This window comes from Maylandia zebra, linkage group LG2 (assembly GCF_041146795.1).
Source record: "Maylandia zebra isolate NMK-2024a linkage group LG2, Mzebra_GT3a, whole genome shotgun sequence".
NCBI lineage: Eukaryota > Metazoa > Chordata > Actinopteri > Cichliformes > Cichlidae > Maylandia > Maylandia zebra.
This window is the reverse complement of record NC_135168.1, coordinates 48,017,154-48,035,905: the sequence shown is the minus strand read 5'-3', so window position 1 is coordinate 48,035,905 and position 18,752 is coordinate 48,017,154. Positions and strand designations below refer to the sequence as shown.

The window sequence follows — 18,752 nt, the reverse complement described above, 5'->3', positions numbered from 1 at the left end:
AAATGTCTTGTTATTATTAATATTAATATTGTTACAGCTTGATTTATTTATAATTGACTAATGTCTGTGTGATTGCTTTCTTCTCCCTATGGGAGATCAGATTTCTGATGGTGCGAGTGTGTGTATACGTGTGTGTCGGTTTTTTGCTTGCATGTGCATGTGCCGTACGAGTGTGTGTGGGTGCGTGTGTGTGTACCTCTACTGTGGATAATTTCTGTGTATGCACTGCATGTCTGTGTCCTCTATGAAAGACTGGGAGGTTTCTGGCACCTCAGTCCTCCTGGTGTGTTTCTTTTATTGTATATTTGTGTGCGCGCGCGTGTGTAGTGACGCTTGCTCAAGTTGTCCGTCTGCACGACTCCAGGTATAGCTATGGTGTACTAACGTGTGCCGATGCATGGCCTGTATGGGAACGCGAGGCTGCCGGCGTGCGGGTGTTCGCGGTGAAACGCTCGACCTCGACTGTGAGAGTTTCTGACGCACCGCTCGCTTCGACAGATGTTTGCACAATGCACTCGATGTACCTTTCCAGTTGTGGATATCTGGTATTTTCTGGTTTCGGTGTAGATTTCTCTTGAGTGTACACGTTTGTGACCTTTTTTCCACGCAGTGTACCTCCTGCTTTACAGGAAAGCTCATTTGTGTTTTGTGTTTCTGATTATTTTTCTCTGCTGGTCTTTGGCGTGAAAACTTAATCGGCTGTCATCTTGTCAGAAACTTTCCAAACAGCAGAATGTGGTTGTCGTCGTTGTGGAAGGTTTGGACTTTTGCTTTCTTCTCTTTCTTTTCTTCCCAGAAAACGTAAAACACACGTCGTTGTCTGTGAAGGTCGTGGGCTGCATGAATGGAAAACAAAAACTGTTCTCCAAAGTGTTAACCGTACTACTTTACTTCTCCCTCAAGTGTTGATCACTTTACAAAAGCGGAAACAAAAAAGGCGCACCTTCTAACTTTTCTTTTCGATGATTCGTTTCCTTTCTGTCTTTTTGTTCGATGATTGTTCTGCATGTTGGGACTGCAAACTTATAAGTGTTGTCTTTACTGCCACGAAGGACTACTGAAATAAACTTTACAATCACTGACGAACAATGTGGAAGTCTGTTATTGCTTTTGTGTTATTTGCAAATTTGTAATCAGCGTGTGTGGCGACAAACTGGAGAGAAAATCCAAACAGGAAAAGGAGGGACGGCCATCGGCCTGCGAGCACGACAAACAAATTATATCAATAGACTTCTCATTTGTTATGATTGCGGGGTTTACTCGAACTTCTCGTGTGATCCCACACAGACTAAGTCCTGTTTGGCTTTTCAAATTCTTATTGTTATAATCAAGGTCCAAAAACCTCCCTTCATTAGTTGATTGACAGAACATTTTTTTATACATAAACACTAACAATTCTCTGGTTACAGCTTCTAAATGTGGGTTTATTATTGTAAACTGTAACAGGATATCGTTGCATTTTTGCACGATGATCATTGGAAGCGTTGTAAGACGCCGGCCTAAGCCTTCATTTCTGTGACTGCTTTGCTATTTGCAGATATTTTACGGACTGAAAAACAAACAAATAAATAAAACATTAGTGTGGGGAGATTAGGTAATGAAATAAATACCGGGTACGTCTGAACTATAATTATTTTTTCAAGCTGGAGAGTGCAAGTTTTTGCTGTTGGTTGATGAGGTGACACCTGTGGTTACTGGTGGTGGGAGCAAGTGTGATTTTATTACATTCAGAAGAGGGTTTTTTGAGCAGCTGCTTTTTTCTACATTTTCTGTACAACTGCTATCGACACCAGGACTCTACTAGACTCTACTAGACTCTACTAGAGTGACTTTACATGTTTCATTGTTTAAAATGGTCTTTATGTATCTTATACTGGAGGGTAACCCCTCAGTTTACACGACTGAAAGCCAGTTTTCTCAAATAGGTTTGAGTAGCAGGTGGGTTGGGATGCTGCCGACTGGAGATGCCAATATTAACCCTTTAAAGCCTGAACCATGAAATAAATGCCAAGAAATTCTAATCCTTTGAAGATGGAGTGTTTATTAAACCCTCATTATTTTAAATTAATTAAAAATACTTTGAATATATTTCTGTTAATTGTGATTTATTGCTTAAAAACGTATTGTACAGTTGTTAAAGGATTAAGAAAATCCCCTCTCAAAACATCATACAGAGCCAGGGATTACTTGTATATGCTTGGACAAGTTTAATGGCGATATCTGTAATGTTAACTGTGTATTTGTGGTGCATCTGTTAAAAATATAATAAAGCAGAAGTCTACAAAGATCTACAGAAGTCTGGTGGTTTAAAAAAAAAAAGTCAGAGGATTCAAAAGTTTAGGCCCTGAGAACAAATACAAAACTTGAATTGTTATAAAATCCACACGATTGTTTTAAATAAAAACATTCACTGTGTGGAGAATTGGGTTCCTACCTTCAAGGATAACTTGGAAAAGAAGTCGGAAACTTTTCTGAGCCTGGCAAAAACAGAGGATTCGATGTTTCCAAAAGGTTTAGAAAATATCATGAAGACATGTTCGCGACTTCTGTTTTCCTTTCATAAGCAGAAGGTGATACAGAGGTTTGAACTGACAGCTGCAAGTTCAAACAAGACAGGATGGAGGTAACACTCCGACAGACGTTATTCATGAGAGCCGTATTCTGTGATAAAAGACTTAACGGATACCTGAACGCAGCAGCAAACATCCTGAAGCCGAACAGCTTTCGGGTTTCGTGACAAACCGGTTGCCAAGTGTGTTTCACAGTCAGGTAGCCGGGTAACAGAGCAGTCTTTGTGGAGGTTTTTCCATACCTGCTGGTGCAACCCAAACCTCTATTTCTGGGGTGAGTTGTTTTTAACACTGTGACCACGCCATGCTCATTGAGCACTGACAATGACTGATCTCAGCGCTGCATTCCTGCTGTGAAGTCTGGCGCGAGAATGAGCGACAGGTAGGGAGATGACCTCTCCGGTTTCCTTTTTGTCTCAGTGATGATGATGATGATGATGAAGCCCCGTCTTTCTGGACAAAACTGTTACTTAATAAGCTTTACATCAAACAGCACACAAGTTACTATGAGACAACATTTATTTGCTGAAGTTTAAGCAATCAATCAATCAGAAGAGCTGTAAAATCCTTTATATAACATAACATTTCCTCCAAAATAAAACGTCTCTCATTCCCAAGTCCTTCCGATTGTCAGAAAAAGGAATTCTCTGGTTTCCCAAGTCTGTTATACCTCTGTTAATGCTTAGCAGAATCTGGTGACGGCAACATCTGTTTTTCAGGAAGATCGCTGATACATTTCCATCTTGAAACGTCAACAAATGGAAACCATGGAGATCTGTTCACAAAGTAAAAGTGCATACATTTTACAAATGGTGTCAGATCTGCTGATGTGTCCTGTGCTGCAGACAGGGAGTACCTCGGGCCATGCTGGTCAACCACAGCAGCTCTGTCACGCTTTGTGCCTACCCTCCAGCAACTCGCTCTGCGGCCAATTGGCCGGGCCTCATGCATAGCTTCTCTGGCACCAGCCTCGTCTGGCGTGTTTCTGTCTGTGACAGGTCGCATCCTGCCCACTAAAAATTGTGTAATCCTCTATTTCCCGTGCTGAGAGCCCTGTCAGCTCTGTCCAAAGTCAGCAAAGCCCTTGGTTGCCGCGAAGGCGTCAGGCTGCAGAGGGAAGAAGTACTGCTGGGGAAGAAGGAAGCTGGTGTTCTGGGACGAGTGAGTGGCCATCGGGGGCTGATGGAGCTGCAACTGGGTGTGGGATGAAGGCAGCGGGTGCTGGATCCCTCCTGTCATGGGTGCTGGTGGGGATGTGTAAGGGGGAGGTGGAAGAAGAGTCTGTGGGGTCTGGGTGGGAGTGGAGGCTGACGATGAGACGGTGGCTGATACCAGGCAGCCATGCTGCTGCTGCCCCTGACCTCCGAGAGAAAACCTCCGCATGGAGCTACCTCCTCCGGCTGAACTGGAGCTGGTGGTAGCCGTGCTGGATTGCCGCGATGGGGCTCGCAGGCTTGGGGGAGCCGTGGTAAGGATCATGGGGATCGTTTCCCCCTGGCAGCTGCGTAAAGAGAAGCGAATGGGCTGCTGGGTCGGCTGCTTGGGCCTGAGACACGTGCAGCAGTAGACAGCCACCAGTGAGCCAACTATGATAAAGGCGATGAAGATGCTCCCCACCATCAGGAAGGGCACGTAGATGGGCTCTGTGGGGAAGGAAACACGGGCAATTTTTAAAAAACAAATCTGTAATATTAAACCATTTATCATACATTTCATCAGTGACAGTGACATCAGCTTATTTGGGTTTAATACAACTTACTATGTAATGTGCATACACCAGCCTCAAAATGTTTGCATAAGAGGAAATAAAGTCAGCAGCTCCATTACAAAGTCCTTATAAGTTTCACATAAAGTCTTACCTTGTGATAAACTAAGAAGCATGACTGTAGCTGTTAATAGTGGGAAAAATTGTGCTAAACGTTTCTAATCATGACATTTCTTTTAGGTTCTCCACAACGTTACGAACAAACAAAAGTCACATTCCTGCTGAAAACACAAACATCTCAAGTTACGCTTCATGAAGCCTTTTCACCAAAGAAATCCACATTAGTGTTTATTTATTTTTAAATGGGAAAACTGGGAAATTGTGAGCATACGATCCACTCCATTAAAGGCTTATAAGCTTATCCGTTGGGGAAATTTAAAGAAAACTGATAAAACCTCCCCCAACAGCAGGTCAGTCTAACACTCAAACGCCTCATAAAGAAGCCACAGAAAGGACTCGCCGTCTCCTGATGTTGTGATTACTTTAGTTTAGAAATTAGTGAGCTGTCAAAGCTAATGTGCTTTATTTCTGGGCAGCATAATAGACCTGTCTGTGTGAGAAGGGTTACACTCTTCAAAACATTCCTGGACTGCAAACCTGCGCCGCTTGATCAAATTTCCAACTAATTTCTGCTTACAAATTTTTGACAGGAATTTGTTTAAAGAGGTTTTAGCGGAGTGACTGGCGGGGTGGGTCATCGAAAACGTGTCCAGGTTTCCACTTTGCACTGATAATAATTTGGAGTGTGATGGAAACTGAAGGGAGCTGGATAAGAGCAGGTGGAACCTTAATGCTTCAAACAGCAAAGGATGTAAACCTCATATAAGAAAGCTGCAGTGGAAAAAGGTCTTACAAAACGCATTTTATACTCATTTCATATTTGAAATTCATATCAGAGTGCATTAGTGTCCTTCAGCAAAGGCACTGAACCTCTGAGTGCTCTGTGCTGTCTTAATTGTTCAGCTGACCTCTGACCTCTCTAGGAGGATCCGCTATAACTTAAATAGGCAAGTCCTTCTCACAGCGTCTCCGTGTTTACCTTTTAAACACTACAGGGTTAAATAAAGTAAACAGAGTTTAGTCATGTGTGTTTTTCTCCATTCAACGAATTAAACTCTAATAAATTTGGATTTTTCTGAGGTCTTGCTTAAATTACGCACATGACGAAGACCCGAGGAAATCGACACCACAATCTTGGACCTAAATTAGCTTAAAATCAGTGAACCTACGCGCTGCAAACTCGGTGTTATCCACCTCCCTGTCGTTGGTGCAGATGCCCTGGTCCAGCCGTGCGTCCGCTGCGGCGCAGCAGTAGCGCAGCGCGCAGGAGCCGCAGCAAACTGTGGCGTCCATAGTGTCAAAATCCTCCGGACACTGGAAACCCTCGTGATAATTTCCATTTGAGTCCAGCCACCCGTGGCAGTACTCTCCCTGAGCATCCGATATCCTGAGATTCCAGGTCAGATATCCCAGCAGCAGGCAGCTCAACAGGCGCACCATCCCGACGAGCCGCTGGGGTTCACGTTCCCTGCGTCCAGTGGGCTTCAGCTCAGAGCCTCAGTCCAAGTTTACACACTTTTCATTTGTGTTAATTCACCAAAAAAGAAACTAAACGATTGGATCCTAAGACGTGAAGTTAGGTCACCGTCATCTTCCCAGCGCTGGAATCGCTCTCAGTCTGCAGCTGCTCAAAGAGGGGGGGAATCCTTAATTGAATGCTCTCCGGGTTTCTTTTAAAAATCTCATTACGGAACTTCACTCTCATTCAAACGGGCTTCAGTCACCAGCTGATGCTGAACAACTTGCTTTGGAGTGTCGCTCCAAACTCTCCCGTAACGCGCCTGTGCGTTAAAGTGTGAGCAGAAGTTGTGCGCCCACCTCACTGCAGTTTTGCTGTTTTTGTGGTTGGGGTTGGGGCTGGGGATGTGGGGGGGGACTAAGCGCGCACGCAACCTCTATTAACCGGACGTTGGGGATCACGTGGTGCAGAGGGAGCCCGGCGTGACTCTAAACGCTTCATTCCAATAAAGCCGCTCAAACAAGGCGCACGAGCTGGGCCACGCTTGTGTTCCAACTCTGCGGCTGTGCTTTAAAACAGGTGAACGCGGAGATATGTGACTCCAGCTTTGCTCGTCAGCATTTTATGTTGCAGTGCTGCACACAGATGAGCGTTTTAATTCTTCTTATTCCAGCAGCTTCTAGCAGCTGCCGAGCCTTACTCATTTTATCATTCACCTCACGTGTAATTATCACGGCCACGTTCGCCCTGCTGTTGTTTCATATTAGAGAGAAGTAAGAAGAAGTCTCCGCTAAAAGCAGAGAAAAACAGGTCCGTCTATTAAAAGCTCCGTTAAAAGGTATCGAGGCGGCGCCCCCGCGTGGCGCTGCGAACTTTTAGCCCCGTGGGCTGTTGGACAGCTGCTGGCCTGCCTTTGACGGACATCAGGTAAAGGGACTAAAATGATCACAGACACGTGATTTTGTTTCCCAGTGAGTAGGTGTGCGGCTGGCAGTGCCCTTCAGCTTACCTGTTTATTGTAATCAGCAGTCGGGTCAAATCAGGGACAGTGATTGGGCCAAAAATGCTTTCTTTACATTCTCATTTATCAACTCATTCGTTTTTATTTGTTAGTAATTTTCCATTTCAATTTAAAAAAACAATACTTTGATATTGTCTTTTGGCCTGTTTGATTTTTGCCCTCAGGTTCGGTTATGTGTGGAAACATTTTCCTTCCATCTATGCCCGCGCTTTGAGCTCAGTAGCAAAATGGCCTCTGCCTTTTCTTCCTTTCTCCATTCTGTTTCATTATTTATTTATTTCTCTCTCTTTTTTCAAATTTTCAGATTGTAGGCTAACTGCTACAGCGCCCCGTTGTTCTCGCTGAGGATGTTGGCTACAAAAGGAGGCAGCCAGTGGCGCACAAGTCCCGCCTGTATTTCCCTCTGGAGGAGTCTCGGTATCGGCGCCCCCGACTGGGGATTGGAGCGGCGACTTGTCAGTAAATTAGCCCACCCTTCACAGTGTTTGTGAGGGAAACTGAGACAGTGACGGTCTGATCCCTCGCTTATCAGCTGCCTGTCACACCAGCACGCTAAGACACCGACCCGCAGCCATCCGCCGCGCTGTGACACCTGGCCGGTATGGAAGGAGAGATGCAGCCCGCAGATGAAGGGCCGTGCGCCCCGAAGATGTGCCGACAGCAGCGAGGTCCGTACAGCACCCTAAAAACCTTCCAGAGCAAGCGCTCTGCGGGCAAGTCGCGCTTTGACCGGTCCGCTGTGGTCGAGATGCCCCTGTTTGGAGACGGGCATCATTTCACTTTTCACCCCGAACAGCCTCATCCTTTCCAGCCGCACCATCATCAGCAACAGCGTCTGCAGCAGCAGCAGCTCCACCAAACCGGCGTTTCTATCAGCAGCAGCCAGCAGCATCACCGGACGACTCAGCAGCAGCAGCAACGTTTCCCATGTGAGACCAGGCCCAGCAGCAGGGTTCCGACATCCACCTCAGCGGCAGCATCTCTCGGTAGCCAGCAGCGGCACGGCAGCAGCGGCGGAGCAGAGCCCAGATTTTCTCCGGACTGCACCTACGGTATCAGCACAGGTGGGTTTTAAACTTGCCCAGAGTGTGGCACGAAAGTCACTTCTCTTAACGTCTAGGATATTCAGACTTTTACAGTCGTTGAGTCCAGATTAGTGAAACGCTGGAACAGTTGTTTTTCTTTCTTTTGGTTCGCCTCTTAGATGAATGAGTGCAAAGCTTCCAGAGTCAATAAACTTAAGGGTTGCAGGCAAAAAGCCAACATGTCTTTTGTTTGTCTCACATCACCTTCATGTTTTTGTTCCCATTTCTTGCTCCTGTCAGCAGTGATTGATGTGCTGTTGTGATGAGAGCAGTCATGATTGAATCTCTAGTGTGCATGTGCTAAAAATTACACCGGGTCTGCGCCTGTGTGTTTACTTGCGAATGTATATGTGTGTGTGTGTGTGTGTGTGTGTGTGTGCAAGAAGGGCTCTGTCTCCTGTTGTAACACATTGTTCCCTGCTCATTTTCTTCTCAGCTGCTGTTCATTAGAGGGGTGCACAGGAAGAAATGTGTTCCCCATGTGGAGGGCGGGTCCATGGGAACCAGCATTAAGATGAAAGCAATGAACCTAACCCTGGCATTACCAAGATTAAATATTAGACATCTCATCCCTTAATCAGATAATAATCTCGTTATCACTGCTGGCAGCAAAGACTCAATTTGCTGCTGCTTATTGTTGCTTTGGAGACAATCAAGTGCTCAGCCAGAGCTCCGGTCTCACTGCAAGCCCTGTATTAACTAACTTAGATGTGAAATGGCAAATTTGTGCATCAGGTAGGGCATATTTAACTTTTAAGTGATCGTTTATCTTTGACCAGCTCGCATCTGTGAAACCTGGGTCTCTTTGTTGTTTGCATCTATTTTGGCATGCACATGATCCTGATATCACTAATGAAACAGTCACATAAAACTGTGTTTCCCCTGCTCTAGTGAATCAGCCTATAATACACAAGATGTATCGTCCAATCAGAGCTAAAGCGTGCCATGCATTTCTTGCTGATAATGACACATCAAAGTGCTTCTATCTACACCACAGAAACAACTTAATGTTCCTCTTATGGCTCGGAAAAAGAAGAAACTTGATGTCCTTTCTTTCTCCGGAGGGCCTGGGATTCAGCAATCAGTTCAGCACACAATAACACAAATTGCATTGAAAAGCCTCTCCCAAAGAGTTGTGATTAAAATAAATGGGTCTCATAAATTTTCCCTCTGCCGACCGTGTTGTTTTTAATGAAATTTTATGAGACTCTCAGCTCGCAGTGCCACGGAATTGGTGAGAGAAGGAGACGAGAGTGGGGGCGGGGTGCACGGTGAAGGCGAATGATATCGGATACATCTCGACGGGTAAACAGAGACGGCACGCATATTAATAAATGCGACACATCTGCGCCAGGCTGATAGACACGTCTGAGCGAGTGGGAACGCAGCAATGGCCGCCTAGAATTCATTTTGTCTGTGTGTGTGTGTGTGTGTGTGTGTGTGTGTGTGTGTGTGTGTGTGTGTGTGTGTGTGTGTGTGTGTGTGTGTGTGTGTGTGGCCAGTGGACTCATAATCATTACAGAGAGGTGTGTGTGAGATCATCTCATTAGGACGTGCCTAGACTACCAGGGAAACTATCCACTGAGGCTTGTTTCTGGCTCCATGCTCATTTTGTGAAACTGTGACTTTAGAGTTTATTGACATCTGAATAAATCTGTATAATCAAGCTGACATTTCCATGAGCAGAGGAGCCAAGTGTCTGCTGCTCTACTGGAACACTTTGCCACAATAAGACGTGGCAGAGAGCAAAAGAGAGCAAAGAGTAAAGGCAGGCGGAAAGAGTACAAACTACAACCCCAAGAAACCCAATGCACACAATCACTCATGTTGTTGCCAGAACTGTAGCAGCTTAGAGCCTCATGTTTCAGCACTGGTGAAAAGTACAATATGTTTCATCAGGTAAGAACCTCAAACCTGATTTTACAAGCGAGGGTTCCTGCTTCAGTGCATTTCAGAACTTGGACATCTGTCAGCAGAAGTTATTGGTTACTCTGCTGTTTAAGACTTCAGCTAAAAAAACAAACACGAAGCCAAACTGAAGATTAAACCAGGGGGCTTAACACAGCATGTCGCTTTAGCTGAGGCATCGTCCTGTTTTAGGTTTCTATGCAATTCAAGCAAAACCATTTCCCTCTAAACACCTTCGTGTTATGGATGTATTAGTTAGATCCACCAATTTGGAGAGAGAACACAGGAGACACAGATGCAACGTAAAACAATATAGATATACTTATTTTCTTCTTATTGCATCAGGTAGAACCATCCCTATTCCGACAGCTGACCTTTTAAAACCAGACAGTTTCTCTACATTTATCCCTCCTTCTGGATCAGATGTCATCAACTCAGCTGCCTCTAGTTTGTCTTTCAGGCATTTATGTTTCCTGTACCCAGGCAGACCCTGTATAGGTGACACCAGAGTGAAGATGTAAGACCACACGCCCTTTCATCAAATTTAAAGTAGCAAACACAGACCTCGCTGTAATAAGGAGAGGTGATCAAATCTGTCTCACACAGTGCAAGAAGATCAGATTCTTAAACTCAGGCACAACAATGCTTTGTTTAAAATCTTACTAAGAGAAGTGAAATCACAGAAATCTGTGAGTTATACTGTCCTGGCTTCACTAATGCTGCATGTCACACCGTACATGACATTATTAGATTGTTCACATTTTGGAGGGATTTTACAGTTGTAGCTTTTCAAGGTGTTTTAATAATTGCAGCACTTAAACTGTTTAGTCCACTGGTTCGTCACGCAACGTTTGATACAGGAAGTGTAAAGTGTGCTCATCTCTGAGGTATGAATGGTGTAGGCTATACTTTGCATGTGTGTCTCCTGAAGGATTACTGCTGCACAGCGGAAAAGCCAGATAGAAGCCAACAAAGAAATTATTTCAAGCCTCAAACTCCTCAAGGACTTGTCTGCAGCTTTTGAGCTTATCACTACATCCTCAGCAGTGACTTGAGTTTGCTCACTTGTCCTGAAATCCTGTCACTGTAGGACTGTCTGCCTGTGTTAACTGATTGCATTGGTTAGTGGGTCAGCAGGGAGCATGTGAAAAAAGCCAAAAGCTCCAGCGAGTCTTATAAATGGACCTTGAGGGCAATGTTTGCTTGAGTGACTCTGCAAACACAAGCAGCTCATCTTAAATCCAATGACTGGCTGCTAATGTGAATGTCTGTTGTCTGCTTCAGAGAACCGTCTCATCTTAGATGCCTTCGCCCAGCAGTGCAGCCGAGTCCTCAGCCTCCTCAACAACGGGCGTCTCCTGGAGCCCTCCTCCTCCTCCTCCATCACCTCTAACATTAAGCTGGAAGACGGGCCAGGGGACACTCAGGGGCTTCATTGCTCCTCACAGGGGAAGTCTAAATCCGAGGAGAGCTCTTCCACCACAGACCCTGAGGAGGAGGCTCAACAAAGCCATTTGAACCAACAACAGACCTCTGCAGTTCTCCGCATCTTCACAGACTCCCTGCAGAACTATCTGCTCTCAGGACCTCAACAACAGCACCAGCAGCAGCAACATCTGTCTGCTAGTCTGGAGGACGAGCAGTGCCCGGCACCTGAGTCTGGTTCAGGAGTGTCTCCTCCAAGACACAACCTGGGAGGATGGGGCTCCCCGACTCCATCAGAATCATACGGCCACCCCTCGTCCACACTGCCTGAGGAGGAGGAGGAGGAGAACTGCTGTCCTCGCTGCCTGGAATTAGAGCAGGAGGTGTTGTCTCTGCAGCAGGAGAACGAGGAGCTCCGCAACAAGTTGGAGAACATCCCAGGTGCAGTAATAACAGCCAGGACACAGTGATGACTGCTTTAATCCTCACTCAACTGGGGACAGGAAATCTCTTCATCCCACAAATCTTTTTTTTATATGCTGCCATCTGACTTTTGATTTCATGTGCACGGCATTAATCGGTACCGATGATACACATCAATGCTATTTACAAAGCGTGTTATCGAGGGCTTCTGGGTAGTTGGTTTGCTTTATACTCTTATCTACTCGTATACACGTAACATGCATAGCATTTGTGTTGACATCATCACTGGAAGGACAGCAGAATCAAAGTCGGATTCTGATATAAACATTTAAAGTCCATGTAGTCAAATCCATACGTGTCATCTTTCTTACAGCGTTTATATGAGTGTTTGTTTTCATCTGTGAAAAATACTGAGCACAAAATGTGCTTGTGAGATCAACAAATTATTAGGAAGTGCTTCATTTTCTTCCTCATGCTTTTGCAATCTAAATGCATCCCACAGTTTAAAAAGTGTGTTCAAAGCATCTATTTTTGTTAACTTGTCTGCTCTCCCCAAAGCATCCTGAGCTCCCTGTTGTCACACTAGCCTAGTTTGCACTAAAACAACTTATTTTAACTGCACATAAAATTCTGTGTACAGTGTCTGATCGGGAAAAACCAGGTTGTAAAGATTTGTTAAAAAGGAAGAAAACATAGCAGGGTGTCAGTGTTTAAATGCAGCAGATGGGTTGTTCTTTGCTGCGATTTTGACCCTGGGCTTCTCTTTATGGTAACGTTCGCTTGTTTTTACACAGTTCCCTGTCAAAATGTTCTTGACTACTTCAAGACTGTTCTCGAGTTCCACAACCAGCTGGCCCAGCCGATGCCAGAGGAGCAGCTCACAGAGGTGAGGAAGCAGCCCCCTCTTCATTATTCAGAGCAGATGTCATCAGTAGCATATCTTAAGGTGGGGAAATATCACATCAGGTCAACAGTGCATTAGAAATGTCTTCATGCGGATAACTGTGAATGTAAGTGATGTGAAATTAAAAGCTCTGTCTATACAGGAAGAAGAGCGGCAAACAGTCTTTGAGGTTTGTGTCTTAACTTCTTGTTTGTTTGTTTTTAATTACATGATAGAAATGTCATGGAAAGCAACATCTTTCGTTTTCTCCTCCTCCTCCTCCTCACAGGGCAGTAAACAGCTCCTGGAGAACTATCCGCTCTTCATCACCAATAAGCAGTGGGACGAAGCTGTCAACTCCTCTAAGAAAGATGGCAGACGGCTGCTGCGCTATCTGATTCGCTATGTCTTCACCACAGATGAGCTCAAGTTCTCCTGTGGTTTAGGCAAAAGGAAGCGGTCAGTCCACTCAGGAGAGGCAGGCCTGGAAAGACGACCGCTCAACCCTGTTAAAGTCAGCTGCCTCAGAGGTAAAACTACAAAACATTATAGTTCAAGACATATTTTAAATAGGAGGAAAACATTACAGGTCATTACTGTTTAAATACAGAAGATGTGGCCAGTTTCTATTTACGGGTCTATTTGCTCAAAAGGTCTTTTTACAAATTGCTTCACTCAAGGCTTGAATCAAGTGTGTGAAATATCCTGAGACCTTTATTGACACAGTTGTATGACTCTCATGTTAATCTTTTAATTATAAAATATGTTATTAGTGTTGCTTGATTGCCATAAGTGGCTTTCTCATTAGAGTGCTCCACTTCTTTAAACCACTGACAGACCTTAAAAGCAGCAGCAGCTATCTACAGTCTAAGATCTGATACATATGGGGTTTGTGGTCATGTGATGCAGATTATAGCAGCTTAAATTAAAGTTGTCTTAACTCCGGTTGCTAGGCAAAACCAGGAAAGTTTATGTGCGTTGCTATTTACATCTTACATCCAGAAAGCATTCAGATCCCTTCACATTTTGCTCTGGATTTAGTTTTAATGGATAAAAGTGCCCTTGTCCTCATGTTTGCCTTGTGGCAGTGTGGATGGTGGAACCTTACACACATGGGTTTGCTTTTCCAAAACTGTCCCATACGTTCATTTTGCCACATATGGACTCCAATCAAGGTTAATTAGCTCCTTAAGTCGTTGCCTTTTTTAATTCGATTTCCACCTGAAAAAACATCCCTGACTTTCATCGGTGAAAGCTCAAAGCTGTGAGGACTAAACGAGCAACTGTGGGAGAATTTTGAAATTTGAATTTTCTGCATACTCATTTCTCACTGTATACAAAATGTTATGTGACCGCAGTGAAGCACAACAATGCTATATCCATTTAGACTTTTGAACATTGAGTTGAAATCTATACGGCTGTGTGTGGTAGAAAGGATTCTAATAAACTGGATGCATCTGCTTATCTTAGAGAGCCACAGCAAAGAGTCACACTACTTGTAAATGAAGGATTTCAGTTTATGCTTTTAGTAAGTTTGCAAAAAAGAAACTTGAAACACATTTTTGTGTCTTTTTGGTTATTTGAGCATAGACTGATGGGAGAAAGTGGGCATTTTTAACCATTTAAAATTCAATACAGTGGCTTGGGTCTAAAAATGTTATTCAATAGACGGACAGATAGTATTTAGCAAAATAAAATACATCTCTGGATATGAAACACAAACTCATGATGGTGTAAATAAATATTTATAAGTTTCAAAGGGGATAGGTAGAAGTCTAACACTTACCGTTATAAAAACAACCAAACAGAAAACGGAGCTTTATACGAGCTACCGTCATTCTCATGGCTACAGTTATATGTGCGTTACAATAATAATGGAGTGTAACAGCTAGATGAGCAATATTCCCTGAATGAAGCAGAAAAACCAAACCACTTATTTACCGATTTAATCCATCCTCATAGCAGGAGTCTGTAATGAGTTTTTTTGTTCTGTTTTACTCTTGTATAGTATTAAAACTAATGTAAATATTACATTTTTAATATAGTTGATATGTGGCTTCCAGCATAGTTTAATATTTATTATCAACCATGGAAATTTAATTTGTATTTTTTAAATTCAATATTATTTATCATAATCATCTCACTGCTATAGATCCAGCAGTTTCCAAATATCATATATTTAGTTTTACTTAAGTTAAATATTAATTTGTTATTATCAACCCAGATTTTTAATGTATTTAATTTTCACATTCTGAAGTTGTTCCAAGTCATTACCACAGCACCTTAGCCTGTTGTTATCTGTTGTTTGTAATGTTCTTCTAATTTTACGCATATTATTCATGTTCAAAATGAACTTCAGTGGTCCTAACACAGATCCCTGAGGAACTCCACGTCGCAGTTTTAAATTGTGAGTCGATATCAGTCGATCATCAAAGATTGAACTTTTTTGGTTATTTCCTTCCTCTTTTGAGCTAAACACCCAAACACCACCCAGTAAGCCCAGGATGTCCTCTGTTTAGCACGTCCTGTCTTAGTAAGGTAGCTCAAATAAGTTGAAAGGTACAGACCAAAAAAAAAAATTAATTTTTTAAATTCCTAATCTTGCCAGAGTTTATCCGGATGCACTGTGCTTCAAACCCAGACTGGTGGATGCCCTCTGAGGAGCAGATCAACAAAGTGTTCAGCGATGCCGTCGGTCACGCTCGTCAGGGCCGAGCAGTCGGCACCTTTTTGGGCAGCAGCGGCAGCAGCACCAGCAGCCTGTACATGGACGGCTTTGACGGACATCTTTCACAGGATGAACTGTATTTAAAAAGCTGCCAGAACGGTCAGTCGGATTGAAGTTTAAGAAGAAGTTAAAGACAAATGCCTGAAATGTAGCTGTACAACAACATATCCCAAAACTCTGACCTTGTCACTTTACACAGTGAAGAAAACATTCCAGAAGACGTTTAACATATAGACTACAGTCCTCCTTTTCAAATAGTTTTATAGTTTTCCCCATTTTTATACCTAAACCCTTTGTTTAGTGAAAATTGGACTCTTGGAGGTTTTAAATTGAACAGGTTGAGTCTTCCATATGCTCCTTTTTTAAAGTTTGAGCAGTTACATCACTGCCAGTGGAAAGAAGTCACTTCAAGGAGGCTGATTTCTTTTTCTTTTCTTTGTTTTTACTTGTTTTTTTACAATCTACATGTGCATTTAGAGTTCATATGGAAGTTATTTATGTTAATGACCCAGTTAGAGACTTGTATGTATGTACCATTGACACCACTTATAAACTTTACCATGGAAAGTAGCACTTAATATATATTTTTTGTCACTGGTGAAGCACCTTTACTTGCAGCCCTTCAACAGGAGTGCCTCTGAGAAAATCATGTTTTGTTATTTGTAGTTTTGCACTTTGAATCTCCTTATTTTTCCCTCATTTAATGGAAGGAAAAGTGCATTTAAAAAGAGAAAAGTTTGTGAAATGACTTTGAATCCAGCCTCCTTTGGCTGGAAAATGTTTCAATCAATGCTGCGTTGCTCCTAATCTTCATGTTAGGAAGAATATCGCAAGTTAATCAAAAGCACTATATTGGAAATTGCTAAAATGTAAAAAGTCAGTTTGGTTTTGACCCAACTTCCATTTTTGGCTTGTAAGAATTCCTCACGTCTGCAGAGGACACATGACATTTCTTGTTTGAATTACTGTGTGTAGCAGTGATATAATACTGATGTTTTTTCCACATAATAAACAAAAATTGCAGATTTAAGGAAAAAATGGAAGCCTGGGAAATGTTAATCAGGCTGTATCTTTTTATTTGAATGTTTGCATTTTTTACATCAATGTTTTTTTTCCTTTGCATTCTGAAAATTTGGAATTCAGCTAAAAGAGAATTTGCGGTATTTCGCGAGCATTCCCTTATTACAGTGTTGCCGTACTCGAGCATTTCATGTCGGCATTGATCAAGACATCTGGTTTAAGGCAGCTGCCATATAATAATGCCTTAAACTCGTTTGGAGACCACCACAGTGTAAAGTGTTAAAGATGTGTGTCAGAAATCCTGTAATGTGTTTCGTTTGTGTGTCGGTCTAAAGTTTCTTTAAACGTCAATCCAAGTGGAAAAAATGTGATCACTTCATCGTTTTCCTGCAACTTCTCCAATTTGCACCTTTAAGTGTCTTACTGTAGGCAAGGCAATCCTAAAGTGAGAAGTCCACGTGCAGGATTCAACCACTTTTATTCTTTTGTGCTTATTTGACGCTCATTGACTTCACCTCATGACACTGTTTTCTGCGTTTGAATGTACCAGATTTCTTAGGTCAGTCCGCCAAGTTGACAGTGCTGTGTAAATGTGTAATATAAAGTACAGTTATTGTGTGAGGTGTCTTTGAAATACCACTTCTCCCTCTTTAAAAAGCCAAGTAGAAAAGTGCCACAGAAACCTTAAACCAGTCGGATTCTGTTGTTGTGTTGCTGTTCTGAATGTGAGCGTTGGTTTGTATTTACTCCTTTACCCTCAAAGTGGCTGTTATCAACACTGTGAAACATCAGTTGGGTTTTTACAGATATAGTTTCTGTTGTTTTTTATTTATAATAAATAAAATAATACCTGAATCCTATCTCTCTATGAAACAGTATTATCTTTGTGACATTAAAGTTTGTCAAATCCATTTTCTAATAGAGTGATCCATCTGCTGGATTAATACTGTATGTACTTGTTAAAGACGGCCTTTTGTGCCGGCTGGGATCTTGGCAAGAAAAGCAAACATTATACATTTAATCCAATCACAGGTCATTTCACTGTACCAAAGCAACAAAGAAGGAGACTAAGAGCATTCATCTTCAGTATTAACTTCTTATGTTCTGCCAATCAGAGATCTATCATTGACAAATACAGCTATTGTTAACAAATGTTAATGTTTACCACATAACTAATAATAAACCAGCTGGTACATAATTTAAATACATAAATTATCCTAAAAAATGTTGAAAGCATTATAAATGTTTGACATTAGTATTTTTCATATGTGGGTCGGAGACTGTAAAATTTCTTAGGCAGGCTGCTTTTTACTTGTTTAAAAAAAAGACTGAATGAATAATAGAAACACCTGTTACTGTCCCGCTCCTTAAGCTATAACACTACATCATATTTTATATCTTAATTTTATGAATCGGCAGTGTAATTAGCTGTAATATATGTGTAGTAGAAGAAAAGGTGCATAATTCAGACGAGGGATGAAATAGAAGTCTTGTAAAATGGAAATGTTTAAACAAGCCACAAAATCCTGTGGGAGATACTACAGAAATACAAAACTGCAGGGACTTCATGAAAATGATTTGGCTGAAAGGGAGTCGCTTAAAAAAATACAAAAAACAAACAGTACGTGTGCACAATAGAGTGGTAAGCTTAAAAACATCATCATAGCTAATCTGAAGAAAAAGAGAGGATGACAGGATGTGTTGTGTGCTTGTGCACAGCAAAACCAATGTGTGATTAATTAATAATCTAGGTAGGGAATGAAGGCAGGGTGGGCAGGTCATTTTTCCAAAGTGTCAGGTGAGAATCTAGGGAACCACGTCAGCTGTCATTGACTGTATGGCAGAAATGTCCTTTTAGTCCGTTTAGGTGTTTGCCAGGTGACTTCATATCATCTTATTACACCAGATATATCATAACATTCATGTTTTGTTTTAAATTTCTTTGCTGTCAAATTAAAATATCCTTTCCTAAGGTGGGGGACGTTGAAGTTCATAAACTTCAGACTTACTCAGCAAGGAAGCAAAAAAACCTCCTTGGACAGTCACGAACATTTGGCTATTGTTAAACAGCCTATATGTTAATATTTAAATCAGTCATTTGTGATTCAATGGTTTATTGTAGCTTAAGGGACATGATCACCTAACGTAATATTATATTAACTTTTTTTCTAGGCACAGTAAGCCAGGTAAACTTCAGCTGCATAAATATGAGAGCATTTTTACAACAATTAAATAATGTAACCGAGATATCAAGGAATCCGTTTGTGGTAAACAGCGCATAAAATTAGAAAGTCTACAGCGTCTGAGTTGTGTAAACTGCATGTATGACTGACCTGTCTCTGAAGTCCACTAGAGGGCGCTGCAGCTCCAGGATAATGTCCTCGGGAAAGGATTTTTTATCCCAA

The 18,752-nt window shown here is 42.3% G+C and overlaps 2 protein-coding genes across 6 annotated transcripts; one reads left to right on the top strand and one right to left on the bottom strand.

Moving 5' to 3' along the window:
- Window positions 1-2,371: 2,371 nt before the first annotated feature.
- Window positions 2,372-6,236, bottom strand: shisa3 (shisa family member 3). The gene is made up of 2 exons (XM_004545812.4): window positions 5,565-6,236; window positions 2,372-4,213 (listed from the first exon to the last, which is right to left on the bottom strand). Exons 1-2 carry the CDS (start codon window positions 5,833-5,835, stop codon window positions 3,627-3,629), a joined length of 858 nt encoding a protein of 285 aa, XP_004545869.1. The 5' UTR covers window positions 5,836-6,236; the 3' UTR covers window positions 2,372-3,626.
- Window positions 6,237-6,330: 94 nt separating this feature from the next.
- Window positions 6,331-17,258, top strand: bend4 (BEN domain containing 4). 5 transcript variants are annotated; one of them, XM_076875826.1, is made up of 7 exons: window positions 6,331-6,433; window positions 7,180-7,939; window positions 11,153-11,734; window positions 12,511-12,662; window positions 12,763-12,789; window positions 12,889-13,129; window positions 15,208-17,258. In XM_076875826.1, exons 2-7 carry the CDS (start codon window positions 7,477-7,479, stop codon window positions 15,438-15,440), a joined length of 1,698 nt encoding a protein of 565 aa, XP_076731941.1. In that variant the 5' UTR covers window positions 6,331-6,433; window positions 7,180-7,476; the 3' UTR covers window positions 15,441-17,258. The 5 variants fall into 5 exon arrangements, with proteins under 5 accessions (XP_076731941.1, XP_076731958.1, XP_076731954.1 ...); XM_076875843.1 differs by having other exon boundaries at window positions 6,333-6,433; window positions 12,511-12,602; XM_076875839.1 differs by lacking the exon at window positions 6,331-6,433 and adding an exon at window positions 6,659-6,781.
- The last annotated feature ends 1,494 nt before the right edge of the window (window positions 17,259-18,752 follow it).